This window comes from Takifugu rubripes, chromosome 3 (genome assembly GCF_901000725.2).
Source record: "Takifugu rubripes chromosome 3, fTakRub1.2, whole genome shotgun sequence".
In the NCBI taxonomy this organism is placed as follows: Eukaryota; Metazoa; Chordata; class Actinopteri; order Tetraodontiformes; family Tetraodontidae; genus Takifugu; species Takifugu rubripes.
Window position 1 is genome coordinate 7993095 of NC_042287.1, and position 15685 is coordinate 8008779.

General features: G+C 45.6%; 1 protein-coding gene and 1 long non-coding RNA gene across 3 annotated transcripts in view; one reads left to right on the forward strand and one right to left on the reverse strand.

The window, feature by feature from the left end:
• cntn3a.1 (contactin 3a, tandem duplicate 1) overlaps positions 1–9184 on the reverse strand; it is a 54201-nt gene extending 45017 nt beyond the window's left edge. For both annotated transcript variants that reach the window (XM_029834209.1, XM_029834208.1), the window contains exons 1-2: positions 8698–9184; positions 1816–1949 (exon numbers count right to left, since the gene is read on the reverse strand). In XM_029834209.1, coding sequence (XP_029690069.1) covers positions 1816–1870 — 55 coding nt within the window. In that variant the 5' untranslated portion in view covers positions 1871–1949; positions 8698–9184. The remainder of the gene's footprint in view (positions 1–1815; positions 1950–8697) is intronic.
• Positions 3792–4540, forward strand: LOC115249231 (uncharacterized). The gene is made up of 4 exons (XR_003887926.1): positions 3792–3885; positions 3938–4039; positions 4107–4319; positions 4412–4540. It is a non-coding gene; the product is annotated as an uncharacterized lncRNA (long non-coding RNA).
• Positions 9185–15685: the final 6501 nt, after the last annotated feature.

A 15685-nucleotide genomic window follows, 5' to 3' on the forward strand; every position in this document is an offset into this window, starting at 1 on the left:
GCAACACAATGCTTTTCAGAAACGATTCGACCTCTGCTCCTCTGTTAGACACGTTTTCTGTCGTGACTCCGAACCCCGGGTGTGTCTTCTGCCTCTCTCGGTGGCAGCGGCGTGTTTTGTTGCCGCCATTTGCAGCCGTTCAGCTGGATTCACTTTCACAGGGTCGGGGGTTCTTGCAGCCCAGATGTGTGCACTTGATCCATCATCAGGCGCGCGCTGATGTGTGTGATTGTTACCACGATGGGTGTTTGCTGCTTTGGTGCGGGCCAGCTCACAAAGACGTACAAACACAGCCACGACGCACAAAGACACAAATCGGCGTGCGTGCTCGCTAATTATTTTAGGTCCCAGCTGTGAGGAGGGGCTGCTGATTTGGAGGAAAGCAACATGAAAGATTGCTCCCGCTCAACATACTGTGCGCAAGCAGCGGCGCCCTCGTTCATCTTGTTCTCAGCTTCAGAGGGGCTGGAAGAAGTCCCAGTTTATCCTGAACATTTCACAAGGGAATTTTAAAAAAAATGGTGTTTGCTGTTAAAAGCGAGATGAAGGACAAGAGCCCCGCGCCACTAGCAGCGAGATCTCAATTAGGGCGACAATTGGAGGCTCGTTAAGCGAATGTGCAATAAACTGCTGGATAAAGACCGCCTTTCACAGACGCAGGGCGGGCTTAATTATTGCCCGTCTGAGCCGGAGATTCAAAGCTGAAAGGAAAAAAGGAACAGATCCTATGTGCTCTGAAAAAATGTTGATGAAAAGACATCAAGGTGAACTTTTCCGTTCAATTATAAGACTTTTAGCCATGGCAGGAATGATCACGATAATTTATTTTGACTTAATTAGCTTTACTCGCCACATATTCTAACATGCTCCTTGTTTAAAAAGGGTTCCTACACGTTTCAGAAACAGACCGCTAGATTTCTTTTTAATTGTATTTTCCTTTCTTTTTTTTTCTAATTTCAATTTTGAAAATTACATGGTATTATTGGAAATGGCTTCTGGAAGCACAGGGTTGATACGGTGGCTAGCCCCATTTGCATAATGTGTGTTTGGTTGCTTTTAGACTTTTTAGAATAACAAGAAGGCTGCTAAAACCTAGCATGGACACTGTGTACACTGCAGGCTAACACTGGCCGCCGTTGGATTGTATCCTATTCTTCATGTCAGCTGTATGTGTTATGGGTCCAATAGTGCAGTTACGTCTCATCTGGTGTTTAAAAACAATTGTGTGATTGGTCATAAATGCGAAGTGGTAATAGTTGATCAGAAATGTCACCTCTCCTGCTGTCGTAAATATTGAAGAGCAGCGGGTAATTTTGAGGAGCAGCTGGCTGGGACCACAAGTGTAAGGCGTAAAAAGAGATCACCTTCTAAACTGATGTGCACCTACCCAGAAATGTAAGATGTGGCTGGTTTTTTTTTTTGAGTTCCTTTGTTCCCCCCTAACTTTCCACTAACTTGTGGATTTCATGAAGGCATCACAAAGACCATCACGTATGGCCAGAGCGGCGAGTGGAAAAATTGGCCATTCACCGGCGGCTGTGTATGGACTGTGAACGCAACCTTAAATAAAGCTGCTGGTGGCACCTTACTGCCCACCTGAAGGTGTTGCCCTCTGAATATTGTTGCCGGCTTCTGTCCAGGAGAAGAAGCCTGTTTCATCGTCACCACTGTGGATTTTACGCTGGAGTTGAGCTGCTCTCCTCAGCCTCCCCCGCCCCCAAGGTAACAATTCATAGCCCCACTGCTAACAAGATGAGAAGTACATATTTGGAGTGGAGGTGTGTGTGCCTGTGTGTGTGTCAGTGGGGAGCTTACCTGCCGCACACACCAGCGATGACAGTAGCAGTATGAATTTCCATAGCAACTCCATTTTTAATGGTCTCAGGTCAATACAAGCTTACATCCAATCACAGGTGCACAGAATCTTGGCTTTGTCCACATCCACAGCTCTGTCAAAGGCAAAGAAAAAGAAGGACGGCCCCATTAGTTATTCAGAACCACTCGAGACCAGCTCAACAGAGGGAGGAATCAAAATAGTTCACCAGGCTAATGCCACGAAACAATGACTTTCAGAATGCAGGGAGCGGCTAGAGGCAGACGGCGTAATATTTCTGGAGCGATATGTGGTGCTAATCAAGAAGCAAACCTGGCTCACGTAAACACGGAGGATGATTGGTCAAAATAAAGCATTTGGAGAGCACTCTAGAGCCGTGGAGCTTGAGTGCTTAACATCGCATAGAAGGATCATGCGTACGAGGGATCGCTGGCATCTCCTCAAACCTGCTGAGAAAAAAACAAACTTGAGCTGGCTGTCAAAGCATCTGCAGCCCATAATAACAACCTGTCCTCCAAATCATCGGGCCTTGAATGTTATACCAGGTTTGACATAAACAGGTGACTGCACACGCACAGTCAGCCACGCTGCTGACTCCGTGATGAGGAAGATTTCATATGTTCCTGTCCCTCCACTCACCCCCAGCGGTGCGTTTACTGGTCCCAACACTGAACACCAGCGATTTGCTGCTGGCCGGGGTCCTGTTCCGATAGAGCGCCGGATAAACATCTGTGAACGAGGAGCTACGTTATGTAGCCAGAGAGGAAATTAGCCATTGTCTCTGCTCAGGCTGATGCGCCGTGGTACATTTAACAGACTGATGACAAGAGTCTCCCGTCAACACACACCAGCGGCACGGCCAAAAAAATAAGTGTGGCAAATTAATAGGGAGGCAGCGCGCGGTGGAAGAAAGGAGAGAGGTGAAAGATGACACATTTGGAGCTCCTCCGTCGTGCGCGTGCCTTTAATCTCTGCAGGATGACAGAGAATACTGGATATATAACTACATTTAAGAACAGCTCCCCTGCTCCAGCTTCCATCCCTCGTTGGGAAGCATGAAAGGCTGCACTTTTTTTTGCCATAAATCTCATTATAGCCATTGGGTTTTGGAGTGTCATCTTAGCTCTGACTTATCTTGCAGTTATTAGGATGCAAATGTCATGAGCAAATGTTGGCTTTTAATAATAAAAGAGAGCTGCTCAAATCCCCACTCTCGCACCTGGATATTTTTGGACTTCGCTCCTTTGAGGAAACAATTGTTGTGAATAAATTATTCCGCTCTGGACGAGCAATTCACTTCTGACCGTTCAGAGGTACTGTAGGTGGCCTAGTAGATCCAGGTGGGGGTGGTCACAGATTGGACCTAACACGTAAATTATTAAAAATCAGGTTATACAATTCTTAGAATATGGTGCTATCGCGTGGAGAGCTACAGAAAAAATGAATTTTTCCAACATTCCACAGCTCCAGATTTTGAGGAACATCTTCAACATTTGTAGAAAAAAGGTTTGAAGCGCCCATATGTTCCATCATATGATCTCTGAGTCGACGGCCCTTTTCAAAGCCAAGAGCCCCCCTCTTGACAGAACCGGAGCGTGAGAACTGTTGAGACAAGGCTCTCAACAGGTATCTTCTGGTCGCTTGATCCTTATTACGCAGCGAGGACCAGACATGAGATGACGGGGTTAGTGCGTGGATGAAAGGCCCCCTTTGATCCCGGGAAGCTCAGATGACGGCGAGTGGAGTCGTGACCGCGGCGGCATTTGATTTCCTCTTCAAATTTCAAAAATGAAAACAAATTACCCCCATGAACTTAAGTGGCGACGACAAAAGCCGACGACACACTTTCATCCCAAATTGACTCTCTCAATTGTTTGCTGTGTAAAATTAGAGTTAATGACAGGGGAGGCTTTCAAACTTCCCCTTTCAAGTCCACCCCTTTCATGTCCGAGGCAGAGGCAACGGTTGAAAGCACAACGCCATCGAGCCTCAACACTGACGCTCCGGATCGGAGCTTCTACTGGCCGCCCCCATCAAACCACCGATGCCAGGTTGGAAAGTGAGCAAATTCTGTGAGGTACATGTATTGTTTTCACCTCTCAGAGGGAGGAGCCGTAATGCCAGAGGCAGTAACGATTCCTTGTGGAGCTCCGTGGTGCATTTAGGAGGAATGAGCCTTTGTCTGAAGATGCTCCTGTGTGACCAGTACGTCCTGGAGTGGGTGGGTGTCATCAGCAATGCTTGCCCACATTCTTCTCTCCACCTTTCTCAGAGAGCCCAACTCCACATCACTGGCCTTGCGGATCAATTTGGCCTGTTCTTATCTGCCACCCTCAAGCTGACACTTGTTGTCTACCTGGTGGAACAGAGGACCAGGCTGGATTATGGGCCGAGTGGGTCTGGGTTGATGACCCCCTGCACTAAATCACATCCACCCCATCCATCTGTTCCACCCCTCACCACTGATGTTTGGACCGGTATGAAGGTAGGTCCCTTTGCAACTTCTTAAAGAAGAAATGGTCTCGCCCTACCGATGGAGACACACTCATCAGATGCAAATGACTTGTTTATTGACAGGGGCAGCTGTTCTCAAGGCAAGCTGTCAAAGAGATGCTTTCATATAGGTTCTATAGTGGCAATCGCATGAATGCAACAAGTGTCTGGTGAAAAGTAGGGCCGAGTGAGACCTCGTGCGTCAGAAACCAGCTCCAAATGGCCCTGGTGTTTTTTAGAAAGGTCGTGGTCACAATGACTGTTTCCTTCATCCTACGGCTGCCTCTGTTGACCTGATGCAATAATTATTGCACAGCAGGAAGCAAATATAGAAGTCATTTCAGTTGAAACAGTGCTTTGTTATTCGTGGATCTACAAATCAGGTTCCTCAGCTGATTCTTCTCCAGCTTTTTGGAGAGGGCCGGCTGTGAGCTCACGAAACCGAAGCTTTTATATAAGTTATTGCAGCTGCGTTGAAGGGAAGCCTCACATTTGTAAGGACAAAGCCGTCCTCTAGAATCCAGCGTTGTCAAAGTGACACCTCTTTTCTTCCCCTCCTCTGACAGCGCCAGCTGGAGCTGATAAATCGCAGATTGTAGTTCAGTCAGCCATAGACGCTGACAGTGACGGCTGATTCCACCCCCTCTCCCGCACCCCGTCTCTCCTCCGCCATCAATATTTCAGGGCCGCAAAAAAAAAATAAAAAAATGTTTTAATAGTAGGGTCTTCCAGAAGTTGTGGTAGGGCCCGGATGAAGATAAAATTCACACTAATATGCTTGAGCAAACCCCCCACACACACGCTGGTAGCCCCTGAGCTCTAAATCATGAATGAGACTCCTACACTCCACGGCAACGAGACGAGACGAGGAAAATGCTGCATCTTTAATCACCTGTGCTGTGACTTCACTCGATCTGAAGACACCAGCTCCGTCAGTGTCTGCCGGAAGTTCTTCTCTTGGCTCCGAGCGCCTCAAGTCATCTCAAATTCATTTTCCGGCAGTGCTCCAGTTGTGAACAGCGGCGGGGAAACGTGAAATTTCGACTTAATCCCGCACAATTTGAATCGCCCCACACGTGAATGGAGGATTCAGCGGGCTGCTTTGCGGCGCAGCAGTGGCGATTTTAGCGTCATTTCCTAAGTAAATGAGTATTTGCGAGAGGATGAATCAGACTCAAAATTCAATTATCAAATCAAAAATGTAACACAAAATAATCATATATATTCAAATCCTTATAGTGCTTTAAACTGGGTTTAAGACTAAATTTGGTGAATTATAACCCCCACGGATCCGTTCTCATTATGCACACGCAGCAGTTTCTACTTATGTACGTTTTGAGATCTCCCGAAGCGTGAATGTTTAACTGTTTCGAGCCCGGCTAGCAACATAATATCAGATAATCTGATATTCTAATGTAAACAAGCAGCGACAATTGTAAAAGCTGCCAGGGGGCTAGCTAGCTCATGTTCTGCTGGTTTTTAAGTGAAGACACAAACAGAGGTTGCAAAAGGATTTAGCATTAGCGTTAGTGAGGAATCATTCATTTGACCAATTTCTACCCATTTCCAAATATCGTGTTTCTTTTAATCGAAATATTGCCCCACTTCCTCAAACATTGCCATGAATGGAATCATTTTAAATGTTGAAGGAAAGAAATACTTCTTCGACTCCGACTGAACTGAGGCATTACCTAACAGCCCAAAACTGTCATTGCTAAATTGGCGCTGCTATCCTGTCAGCACACACCAACAGAAGCCTCCAAACTTTCTCGAGCTGAAGGCTTGTGGCGTGTGTGTCACCCATTTTTTCCCCTTTCTCTCCCTCACTTTTCCTCACAAATGGCACCCTGCAGGAGTCAAGGAAGTGCCAACATATTCCACAGCCAAGATTCTGCTTCAAACAGTGGCACAAGACAAAGAGACTAATAGTGTTTTCATCTAAGCACACAACCCACAGGCGCGACACGACGCATGCCAGCTTCTTGGTTCCTCCAGACCGCACCAGGGGGCCCTGCACCAACCGATCCCCCTAGAGACAAAGTTTGCATGTTAAAAGCGCTCCTCTGCACGTGCGCACGCTCCACACTCGGCGTAATGAGCAGAGACGCTTCACATCAAAACGCCGTCAGGTGTTTCGCACACTTTACGCTCTCCTCCACTCAGCTGCGCAGGTTGGGGGTGCAAACCCAAAGAAAGAAGCGATGCAGTAATTGATAAATACCGTCACATTTTGAGGGGAATCACTCATTCGGGGCGCCTGCAGTCGTGGATTTGTCTTTCAGCAGATGCTAGCTGATCATTCCAGCGCGTACGCTTTTACTGCTAATTTTGGATTCCATTTCCAACATCTGTCACTTAATACCCTTAAAAGGCAGCGGCTTGTGTCTAACATCTTGACAGATTCGGGGCTGATAGTCAAAGGGTACAAAAAAAAGCTTTACGTGGGGGCTCCTGAAGTCGTTTTCTTCCCCATTTTTGCACATGAAAACAGAAAACAATGCCACGCTTGCAGTGAGCTGCGCTAGATTCATTTTGCTTTCACAGAACAAACAGGGAATTGTTTGGATCCCCATTTACCATTATCACAGCTACCAGGAAAAAATCCCCACTGTTTATCACCTGAGTAACCAACAACTGCTGCCACCAGACAAAACCATTCAGGAATGTTTTGAGGGGTTGTGCTCATTGGTTATAAGCCTGTCAGGCTTTGCACTGTGACCACTGCAAAGGACACATCCAGAGATCTGTCAGTCTGACCCCTTCAGACGTACAACCTGACGGTTATAAACCCTTGATGTGTCCAGTAGGTATAAAAACACACAGATGTCGACAGACTTTCTTTTGTTTTCTGCTGATGTTATTTTGTAAATCGAGATCATCTGTTTCTTTGTGTTATTTTATGTACGGACAATGCAAGTGCTCCATTGATGCTAGCACCAGGAATGTGTGCGAATGTCCCCCTTCCTGCATGGTGACCCTCACCTTCTGTCAGGCTCCAAGGGGCCAAGCTGATGACCTATCTGACCTTGTTCAGAACCACTGAGCCAGTCCGATGTGTCCAGATCCAGCTCGCTATCTATCTCCTGTAGTTAGCATCTCTATCTTCTCTGCACCTGGCGAGTATGTCCAGAATAGCTCTCCTTCTGTCATCTTTGCAGGGTGTTTAGTTTTGTTTGAACTGCGGGAAAGCGAATCTTTCATTATACACGACTGGGACTCGCTGAGCTACTTCAGCCGGGTCCAAATCGAGCTTTGAATAAAACAGTAAACATTTCTAACATGGAAAGAAAAGGATCAACGTCTTGGTCTGAGTCCGATCAAACACCCGGTGTGAAGTTTCAGTGAGGTTATCTGTAACTGCGGATCCCCGCTATCATCTCAAGAGTTCTAAAACCGCACTGACAATCTCAATGCACCCGTCCTCACACGCACGACGCCCTCCTTGTTGCGGCCTCCTCTTCCTCCGCCTCTCCTGCGGATCGGGCGTCGCTCAGCGAGGTGCTGTGAACTTCATGGTCCGCAACCCTGCTCTTTTTCACTCGGTGGCATCATCGGAAACGTGTCCAGCCATAAGTACACTTCCCCAAGGAGATGTGTAGTACCTCTGCTACTCTAACCAATGAGATATTAAAGATGGCAGTTTGTGAGTGCACGGAAGGACAAGAAGTGGTGTCACTGATAATAGACTGTTGCAGGCTCATACATGCAGCGGGAGCAGAAATCCTGCACACCAAAAGGCTCAAACCGCGGGTGAAATAACCCACCCACTCTAATTTCTCCAACAGCCGAGTCACAATGCCCCCGCGTCTCCCGCTCAGACACATGGGCCACTTGATTTCCCGTGGATAACTATTTCCACAGGAGCCCCGCGCCAAAGGACCACAGACAGTCTGAGCAGGCAATCAGGCGCACCGCAATCAAGGAGTGGAAGAGCTGATGAGACCGGACTCGGGTCCCGTCCCCTGTTGATCACTGACGGAGGCTGACTCTCTGAATCGGGGGGGGGGGGTGGACATGAGAGGACATGTGTCCTCAGACATAAAGACAGACAAAAAATGTCAGGATGGGTAAGCTGGAAACTGGTATGTGCAGCGGCATCTTTTCATTCAATCATTTATTTCGCCTATAAAGATTATTGATGAAGCGATGGAGATATAAAGTGTTCCGGGTTCCTGCAGTGCTGGGATGGGATGGGGACTGTGTGCGGAGAAATATGAGGAAAATCTACAGCAACGACTACGAGGTCTAATAATTCAGTGAAAGAAAAACTTGTGTTCAACATTAAAGATGGAAGTTAAAACATTCCAACCTGCGAGAATAATAACAAAAACAGGACTGTAGAAAATCAATAAAAGCTCTTTTCTGTTCACCTGAGTGCTTCCCCTGTGCTCTTTAATGATGCTTATCCCTTCTCGGATATCCATGATACTCCGAGCATCTCCTCACTCCTCCAGCCCCGCAGCTCCCCGCATCGACACCGTTAAGTTGTTCTCTTGAAACTGCTGACAATCTTCTCGCAGAAACGTCCAAAAACTCCCGTCTTCTGAGAGGCTGCTCACCCACCGGCCGCTACTCCTCCGCGGGAGCGGTGCTCGCTGCCGGAGGAGCCCGTACACTGCGCTCCGCACCTCCGCACTTTCAGTCCCGCCAGCGCCGTCAGTCTTTTGCGGAATAAACCCTCAGCGGAGGTTTCTGAATAAAATAAAGGTCTGGTGAAATATTTAGGCGCTGGTTGTCGGTGCTCGGTAATTTTCTGATGTGTTCTGTCTGCTGTTCTGCGTCCAGCTGGGCGGCAGGATGAGACTGAAGTGAGAACGCGGCGCGGCGCGGCGGCGGCGGCAGAGCGGCGCGGCGGCGGGAGCGGCAGCACGCGGGACACATGGTGGCGATTCACAGAGGCTTTTTTTTTTTTTTTTTTTAACTTTGCGGGTTCACGCACAGCCACGCACAAGCAATACCCTTCTGAATGACTGGTCTTTGATATTAACTATTCATTTTGATCCATGGAACCATTGCGTCTGCAATAATGTTCATGTATTTACTGTAAACTATAAAGCAAATATCCAAAAATGTGGACTGGCAGTGGCAATCATTTTAACATCGACAAACATTTATTTAATGTGGATGTCTCTTCTAATTTAATCTGAATCCATCTCATTGTTTTATTTTGACAAATCAGATGAATTTATAACATATAAAATCTATACACAATTGTGTTGTAACCATGTCTGCACTTTAAACCTTTACCAGTGTTACTGGTGCCAGTGGAACGGATTTACTGGTAATATTTGCTGACACAAGTGGTTTGTAGGGTGATACTCTGCTGCAAAACTGCACCCAAAATAGAAAATGACAAGAAACAAAAGCATTCAAATGCATCCAAAGGCAGTTTTATGCAGTCTTCAGTGGTCAGATCTGTCACCTGCTCTCAGCTCCAGAGAGGCAGATTTCCAGGTGCAGAAGTCAGCAAGAACACGACAGCAACCACAGCTGGCTGCAGCCAAGGCCAATCATAACATTTGGAGATTTTTTTCCTGCTTAAGGAGACAAGCCTGATGATTCTTGACTTCAGCCACTGTGATTGTTTTGGATGCAAAGTCTCTCTGCAATGGTGTGACCAGCTTTAGATGTATCACGATAATGTATCTTAAAGCTGTGCCAGTAAATGTACTCTGATTTGCACTTGTGGATATCCTCTAAGTGTTGCTTCATTAACCCTTTCACCATCTGTGTTCCAAACATATTGAATAGTTGCACCAAACTGCTGCTAAGCCTCCTCACCATGGCAGCAGCAATCAGAAATGTTGTTACAGTGGTTACCACGGTCGGTATTTTGTTTGATGAATCTATTTATTTCTTCCATCTTCATGATCATTTTGAATTATACTCACAGAGGCTTCTTTCATTTACAAACCAGAAAGATTCTCAAAAGTCAGAACATATATGCACTCTGCTTCTGACTCATAATCCTCTCCATGCTGAGTAGGATTTAAGAGAATCTACTTCTGTTCAGGCCAATGGCAGAGTGATAATTACAGCAGAAATGACTAAATGCCCAACTGAGCCCCAGAGAGGCAGTCGGGGAAGAAAAAGACTATTTGGATTAACCTACTAAATGAAAATTTGTATTCCTCAGCCGCACAGTACCGCTAATAATGGTGCATCAAAAGGTCCATGGAAGGCTCAGTCGTATAGCCTGACCAAACGCAAATCTCTGCAGCGAGGGTGAAATAATTCATGAATTATTTCATTCTCCAGACTGGAGGGCAATTTTCTTATCGTTTTGCATTGATGATTCCTTCCAAAGAAAGCAAAATGAATTCTGTCTTGTTTCTTTCTGTTTTGTCCAAGGACAAAAAAGAATAAATAGATGAATAAGAACCGGTGTGCGGTGAACCCTGTGCGGCTGGGACTGGGTGTGCAAATTACAGCTGCGGCGAGTTTGTTCTCAGGCAGTAAAGGAGATGCTGAAATGAGCAACTGATCAGTGCCACCATCAGTCAGAGTGCCGAGTGTGTTCAGGGCTGAGCGTGCAAAAGAGTGGCAAAAGGCAGATTTGTGCAGGTGGCACACTCACTTTCAGACGCCCTCCAGGAAATCAGGATAGATAAAATGCTGCTACAAGTTTTCAAGTGTTCAACTAAAGTGCATCTCATGCACCACTCAGATAAGAGAGGAAAACTTGTTCATTATCAATGCGGCATGGCCTTGAAACAATACAACCACCATTGGAATGGGCGGTGTGTTCCAGCCGTCTATTGTTCCAACCGTTAGCGCCCCTACTGGTCATTACAGGGTTTGCAGGCAGACGTGCTCAGGTTTCCACTGCAGACAAATAGAACATGTGAACAAAGTGTGCTCTGCATCTGCCACCCTGACCTGTCACCTATTAAGTTATGTTAGGCACAGACATGTAAAAAAAAAAGCAAAAAAGCAAGACGCTATTAACGTCTACATATAAATGACAGGGGGGCGTTTCATATGGTCGTTAGCTGTAGGACCTCATAAGACAAATGCTTGTTTTGTTTTGTTTTTTTGTTGGATCCGCTCTCTCAGTGTTCAACTCTTCTTTATAAATGCATTTCATGCTTGCTTTAACTTTGATGTGAAGCACTGCTGCCGTGTTTTGGGGGCATCAATTTCAGTAGCAGAATTAAAGACTCGCTTAGCCCTCATCAGGACGAACTACAATTTGCTCTCAACGGAATCGAATAACACTGGGTTTGAGGCCCAGATAGGAACCGGGACGTGGATTTCCTGCTCTTGTCCCTCCATAAAGTCATTCATTTTTAATCAAATGGAGGCCTGTCAGGAGTTCCGTCACCTGCTCAGCAATGCAGACAAAACACTGCAGCTTATCCCCAGATGGCGGGCTGGAATTAAAGTTGGGAGTGGCTCCTGATGTGATGCGAGTGGACAGCCTATGATGTCATACATGAAAAGACTCTCACAGCATGGCGGAAATATATGTGAGCACTTCCTGGTTTACCATCCGACATTTAAGGCAGGTGGATATTTGATGGAGGAGCAGGCAGCCCTTCCCTCAAGGTTAATCATTGTGTTTATTCTACAGTGCATCGCAGCAGAATCTAGGAGCAAAGAGCCGCACCGCGGCTCGATTGTGATGACAATGAATCTGGGTATCAATGTAGGCACACAGAGGTGTGTATTAACAGCACAATCAACGCTGCATATTTCTCCCAGGGTGCCATTTGAAAATAGACTAACAAGGTCGTTTTTTCAGGCTCCAACAAAGAGCAAGAGTGGACAGAGGAAACCTGTAAACGTGCTACATGTGGCCTGCATGTTCTCTCTTCCTGTATCTCTTCCACCACCCACCTGGAGCCTGGAACCCGGGTCTGTCGGAGGTTTCTGCCATGTAAAGGGAACGTTATGGTTGGGGGTTTTTTCTTCTTCTTGCCACTGTTATAAATGCATATCCAAATTGAACAATGACAATATTCTTAGATCGTTGTTTCTGTTAAAATAATTTTCTCTGCCTAGCAACAAAGTCAAAAGGAACTTTTTGTTTTCCTTCCTCACCAGTTAGAGATGTTGCGGAGCGACGTCACGAGATGTGTTTCACCCCGAGCTTGTTGGTTTTGCTCATATTAAGATGCATTTAACACCTCAGCAAATTGAAGCTCTAATTGAAGGAAGCATGTTTACATCTGAAAGTGCTGTTTGTGTGTAGCTTGTTTCTATGACATTTATTAGAATTGTTAAAGAAAGCGTACGTTTACAGTGGGTAATAAGTATTGCAGAAATACAGCAGTTGTTGTCACATTCTGAAGACACATTAGTCAAAAGAAATCCTAATTTCACTGATATTTCTTGTCTAACGATGATCCAGGTGAAGTAGTGCTGAAGCGAGGGTCCAAGACCCAAACACAAATCAAAAACCAAAATACAAAATGATGCGCTATTATTTCTGAAGCATTTCAATTTTGTTACAGTTATACAGCTCAAGCCTTTTTTTAGTATTTCGTGCTAATTAGTCAGTGAGTTGAAATAGACTAACACCCAGGCTCTGATAATAGACTCAGCCTTCTGGCTCCTGAGAACAAATTGTCTTTTTGGGCGATATCTCAGAAAAATCAAGGAGACGCTCTCTCTCTCAGTGCGGCTTTCGCTTGCTGCACACTAATGACTGTCTGGCAAAAGCATTTAACCTTGAGCAAAACTGCCTTTTTACTGAAAAAAGGCTAAGTTCCTGAACCATGAAATGGTTGCAGTTGTTCTGCTGAGGAGGAGGCTCCAACCCAGTTTACTTCAAGACAATCAATTACTGCCTTTTCGAATGCTTTCAATTCATCGGCTGAGATCATTGTCACATCGTCTCCGCGTTTGATTTCGCCGGCAAACATCTGCTGTCTCCCTGCAACCATCAAGTGGTCAGGAGAGGTGAAGAAAATTCAATATAATAGTGAAGCTAACAGAGGGAATTCCCCTTAAAACGAAGCGTCTTGCCACACAAAAACAATGAAAAAACATTGTAACTATATGATATGACACCGTCCTCTTGGGCTTTGACAAGAAACACTGATGTTAGTCCAGTACACTGTCATATGTGATGCTAGTAGCTTTACAGACACCCTGAGCATGACCCCTGAGAAAGCCCTGAGGGCCATAAACAGGGCGGAAAAAACTCCCCTCTGCAATGACCCTATGAGCGGTAGTTAACAGGAAATAAAAATGCACAGATTATAAACCCACATGTCTTTTATCCTCCCATTTTTCATACACATTTTCGATCCTTTTATCCTCATACTCCCATTAAGTAATAAAAATCCAGCAGGCCTGCCGCAGTGGCAGCTCTGCCCCTCGTCTATTTTAAACCGTGACAACATTGTCGGAGGCCACATTGCGCTTTAACTGCCACAGTGGGAGCGAGGGAGAGCTAAAGACCGGGAATTGGATTAGGTCTCTGAGATTAAGGTTGTGATATGGTAAAGCCTTGGTATTCCTTGTCTGTAGTACACCTCAGCGACGGCATTTGCCACTGTCTCTCCTGGCAAATGAATAATTCATACAAGACGACCCCCAAATTGTCCTAGGCCAGGTTCCTTGCATTGATTTCTCAGCTCTCCACCAGCATCTGCAGAGGCTCACGGGGGCTGCAGCTGCGTGTCGAGGGGAGGGGGATGAAAGAACAACAGCGCAGAAAGCTGCGTGCTCGCCGCGCACTTGTGGATGCTTCACCAAAGAACGCAGATGAAAGGTAGAGACGGTGTCACCGCAGCGCCCGCGATTATCCGCAAATTCGACACCAGCCCAGACCCGATCTGTGAGGATGACACGGTGTCATCTTGGTTGTGATCCACTGCCAGAGCAGACGCTGACACCTGACCCTCACGCTGAGGAGCCCTTTTTAATCATCTCGAGCTCAGACGGAGCGCGTTTGATAAGCAGGACGCCCAAACAGTCTCTGTTCTGCATTCGGAGCCAGATCCCATTTTTCACAACCGCTCACTCAGGAGACATTATTACATGCAACATCTATTGCAATCATGGGAGCACATTAGCAAGCGCAAGATCAACAGGGCTTTATTAATCTGTAAAGTGCTGGAGAAGAAAACAAAGTGCAGCTACGAACACCATTTGCTATTTTGGCTGTCGCTGTACAGATTTTATTATAGAATGTGTCTTGCATATTTGGGAGTAATGCAAGCTGCACAAATTATATTTTCCTTCCAACGGAATGTGGCAAAAGAAAATCCCAGGCAAACCTGTGCAAGAAAATACACTGATTCATAGTCAGTATTGATTATTTGAAGCCGAAGCTAGACTGAAATGGTGAAACATTAACGTCGGTCTGACTGGTCATAAATGTTGGTGTGTTAATAGGGCAGGAGGAAGAAAAAGGAGATTCGGCCAACTTTAAATCTATCAGGATTATTACTGAAGTGTTTCTTCTGAGATTTGGTGCTTGCTAGCAGTAGCATTAGCATTGGCTCATTTCATGAACAAGGAGAATGCTGAATATGCTAACTTGGAATAAATGTTTTTAGTACCGATGTGTTGGGCTTGCTAACTAGAGAACCAAATAATAACTTAGACTGTATTTTAGCATTTCTGATAACATGCTATACCATTTCTGATCATGCTATGGTCCACCTCTGCCATCTTTTGTTTGAGTTCTGCGGAAGATTTTTTTTGTCCTTGAACTGTTTGTGGCTACATAACAAAATAGTGGGTAGCAAATCTAAACAGAGCAAATCTAGGTTAAATAGAGCATGTCGAATCGAGTCAAGGGATAAAATGGTTGCTACGTTTTCAGAGTAGTCAACATCCAGCATCACTGAAGTATGAGAGCGTGTGCTTCCATAGACTGTAGCGGTCTCATTTCTATAGGCTTGACAAAGACGCATAGCATTAATGTCAGCTGCAGAATTCAATGTCCTTTCGCTGTCACCATCTGTCCCATATTTAACATTTTTAGATTAAATCAAAAGTAATCTTTGACTGACCAAAAGGGGCTTCACTGCCGTTCAAATAAACCAATCAAATTGGATAAGGAGCTCGACTGTTTGGATAAGGGTGGCAGGCAAGTCAGCACAGGATTCCCTCTTGGAGATTCTCTATTTTCTCTTCATCCTTGATTGCTTTAAGAACTTTTCCCGTTGCCGTAGGGACGCCATATGTTTTAAGCTTCATGCTTATAGCTTTGACATATTGGGAGAGCATCGGGGCAAAGTTTACAGTATAATCTTACTATTGGACTCAAATGTAGGAATCAGAAAAATGATGAGGGCGCCCCGACACCCACCCCACCCCCGCCTGGAAATACCCTGTAATTTAACTGCAGGGAACATTTTCCCACTTTTCATTCCTAAAAAACTGTATAGAAATCAATAT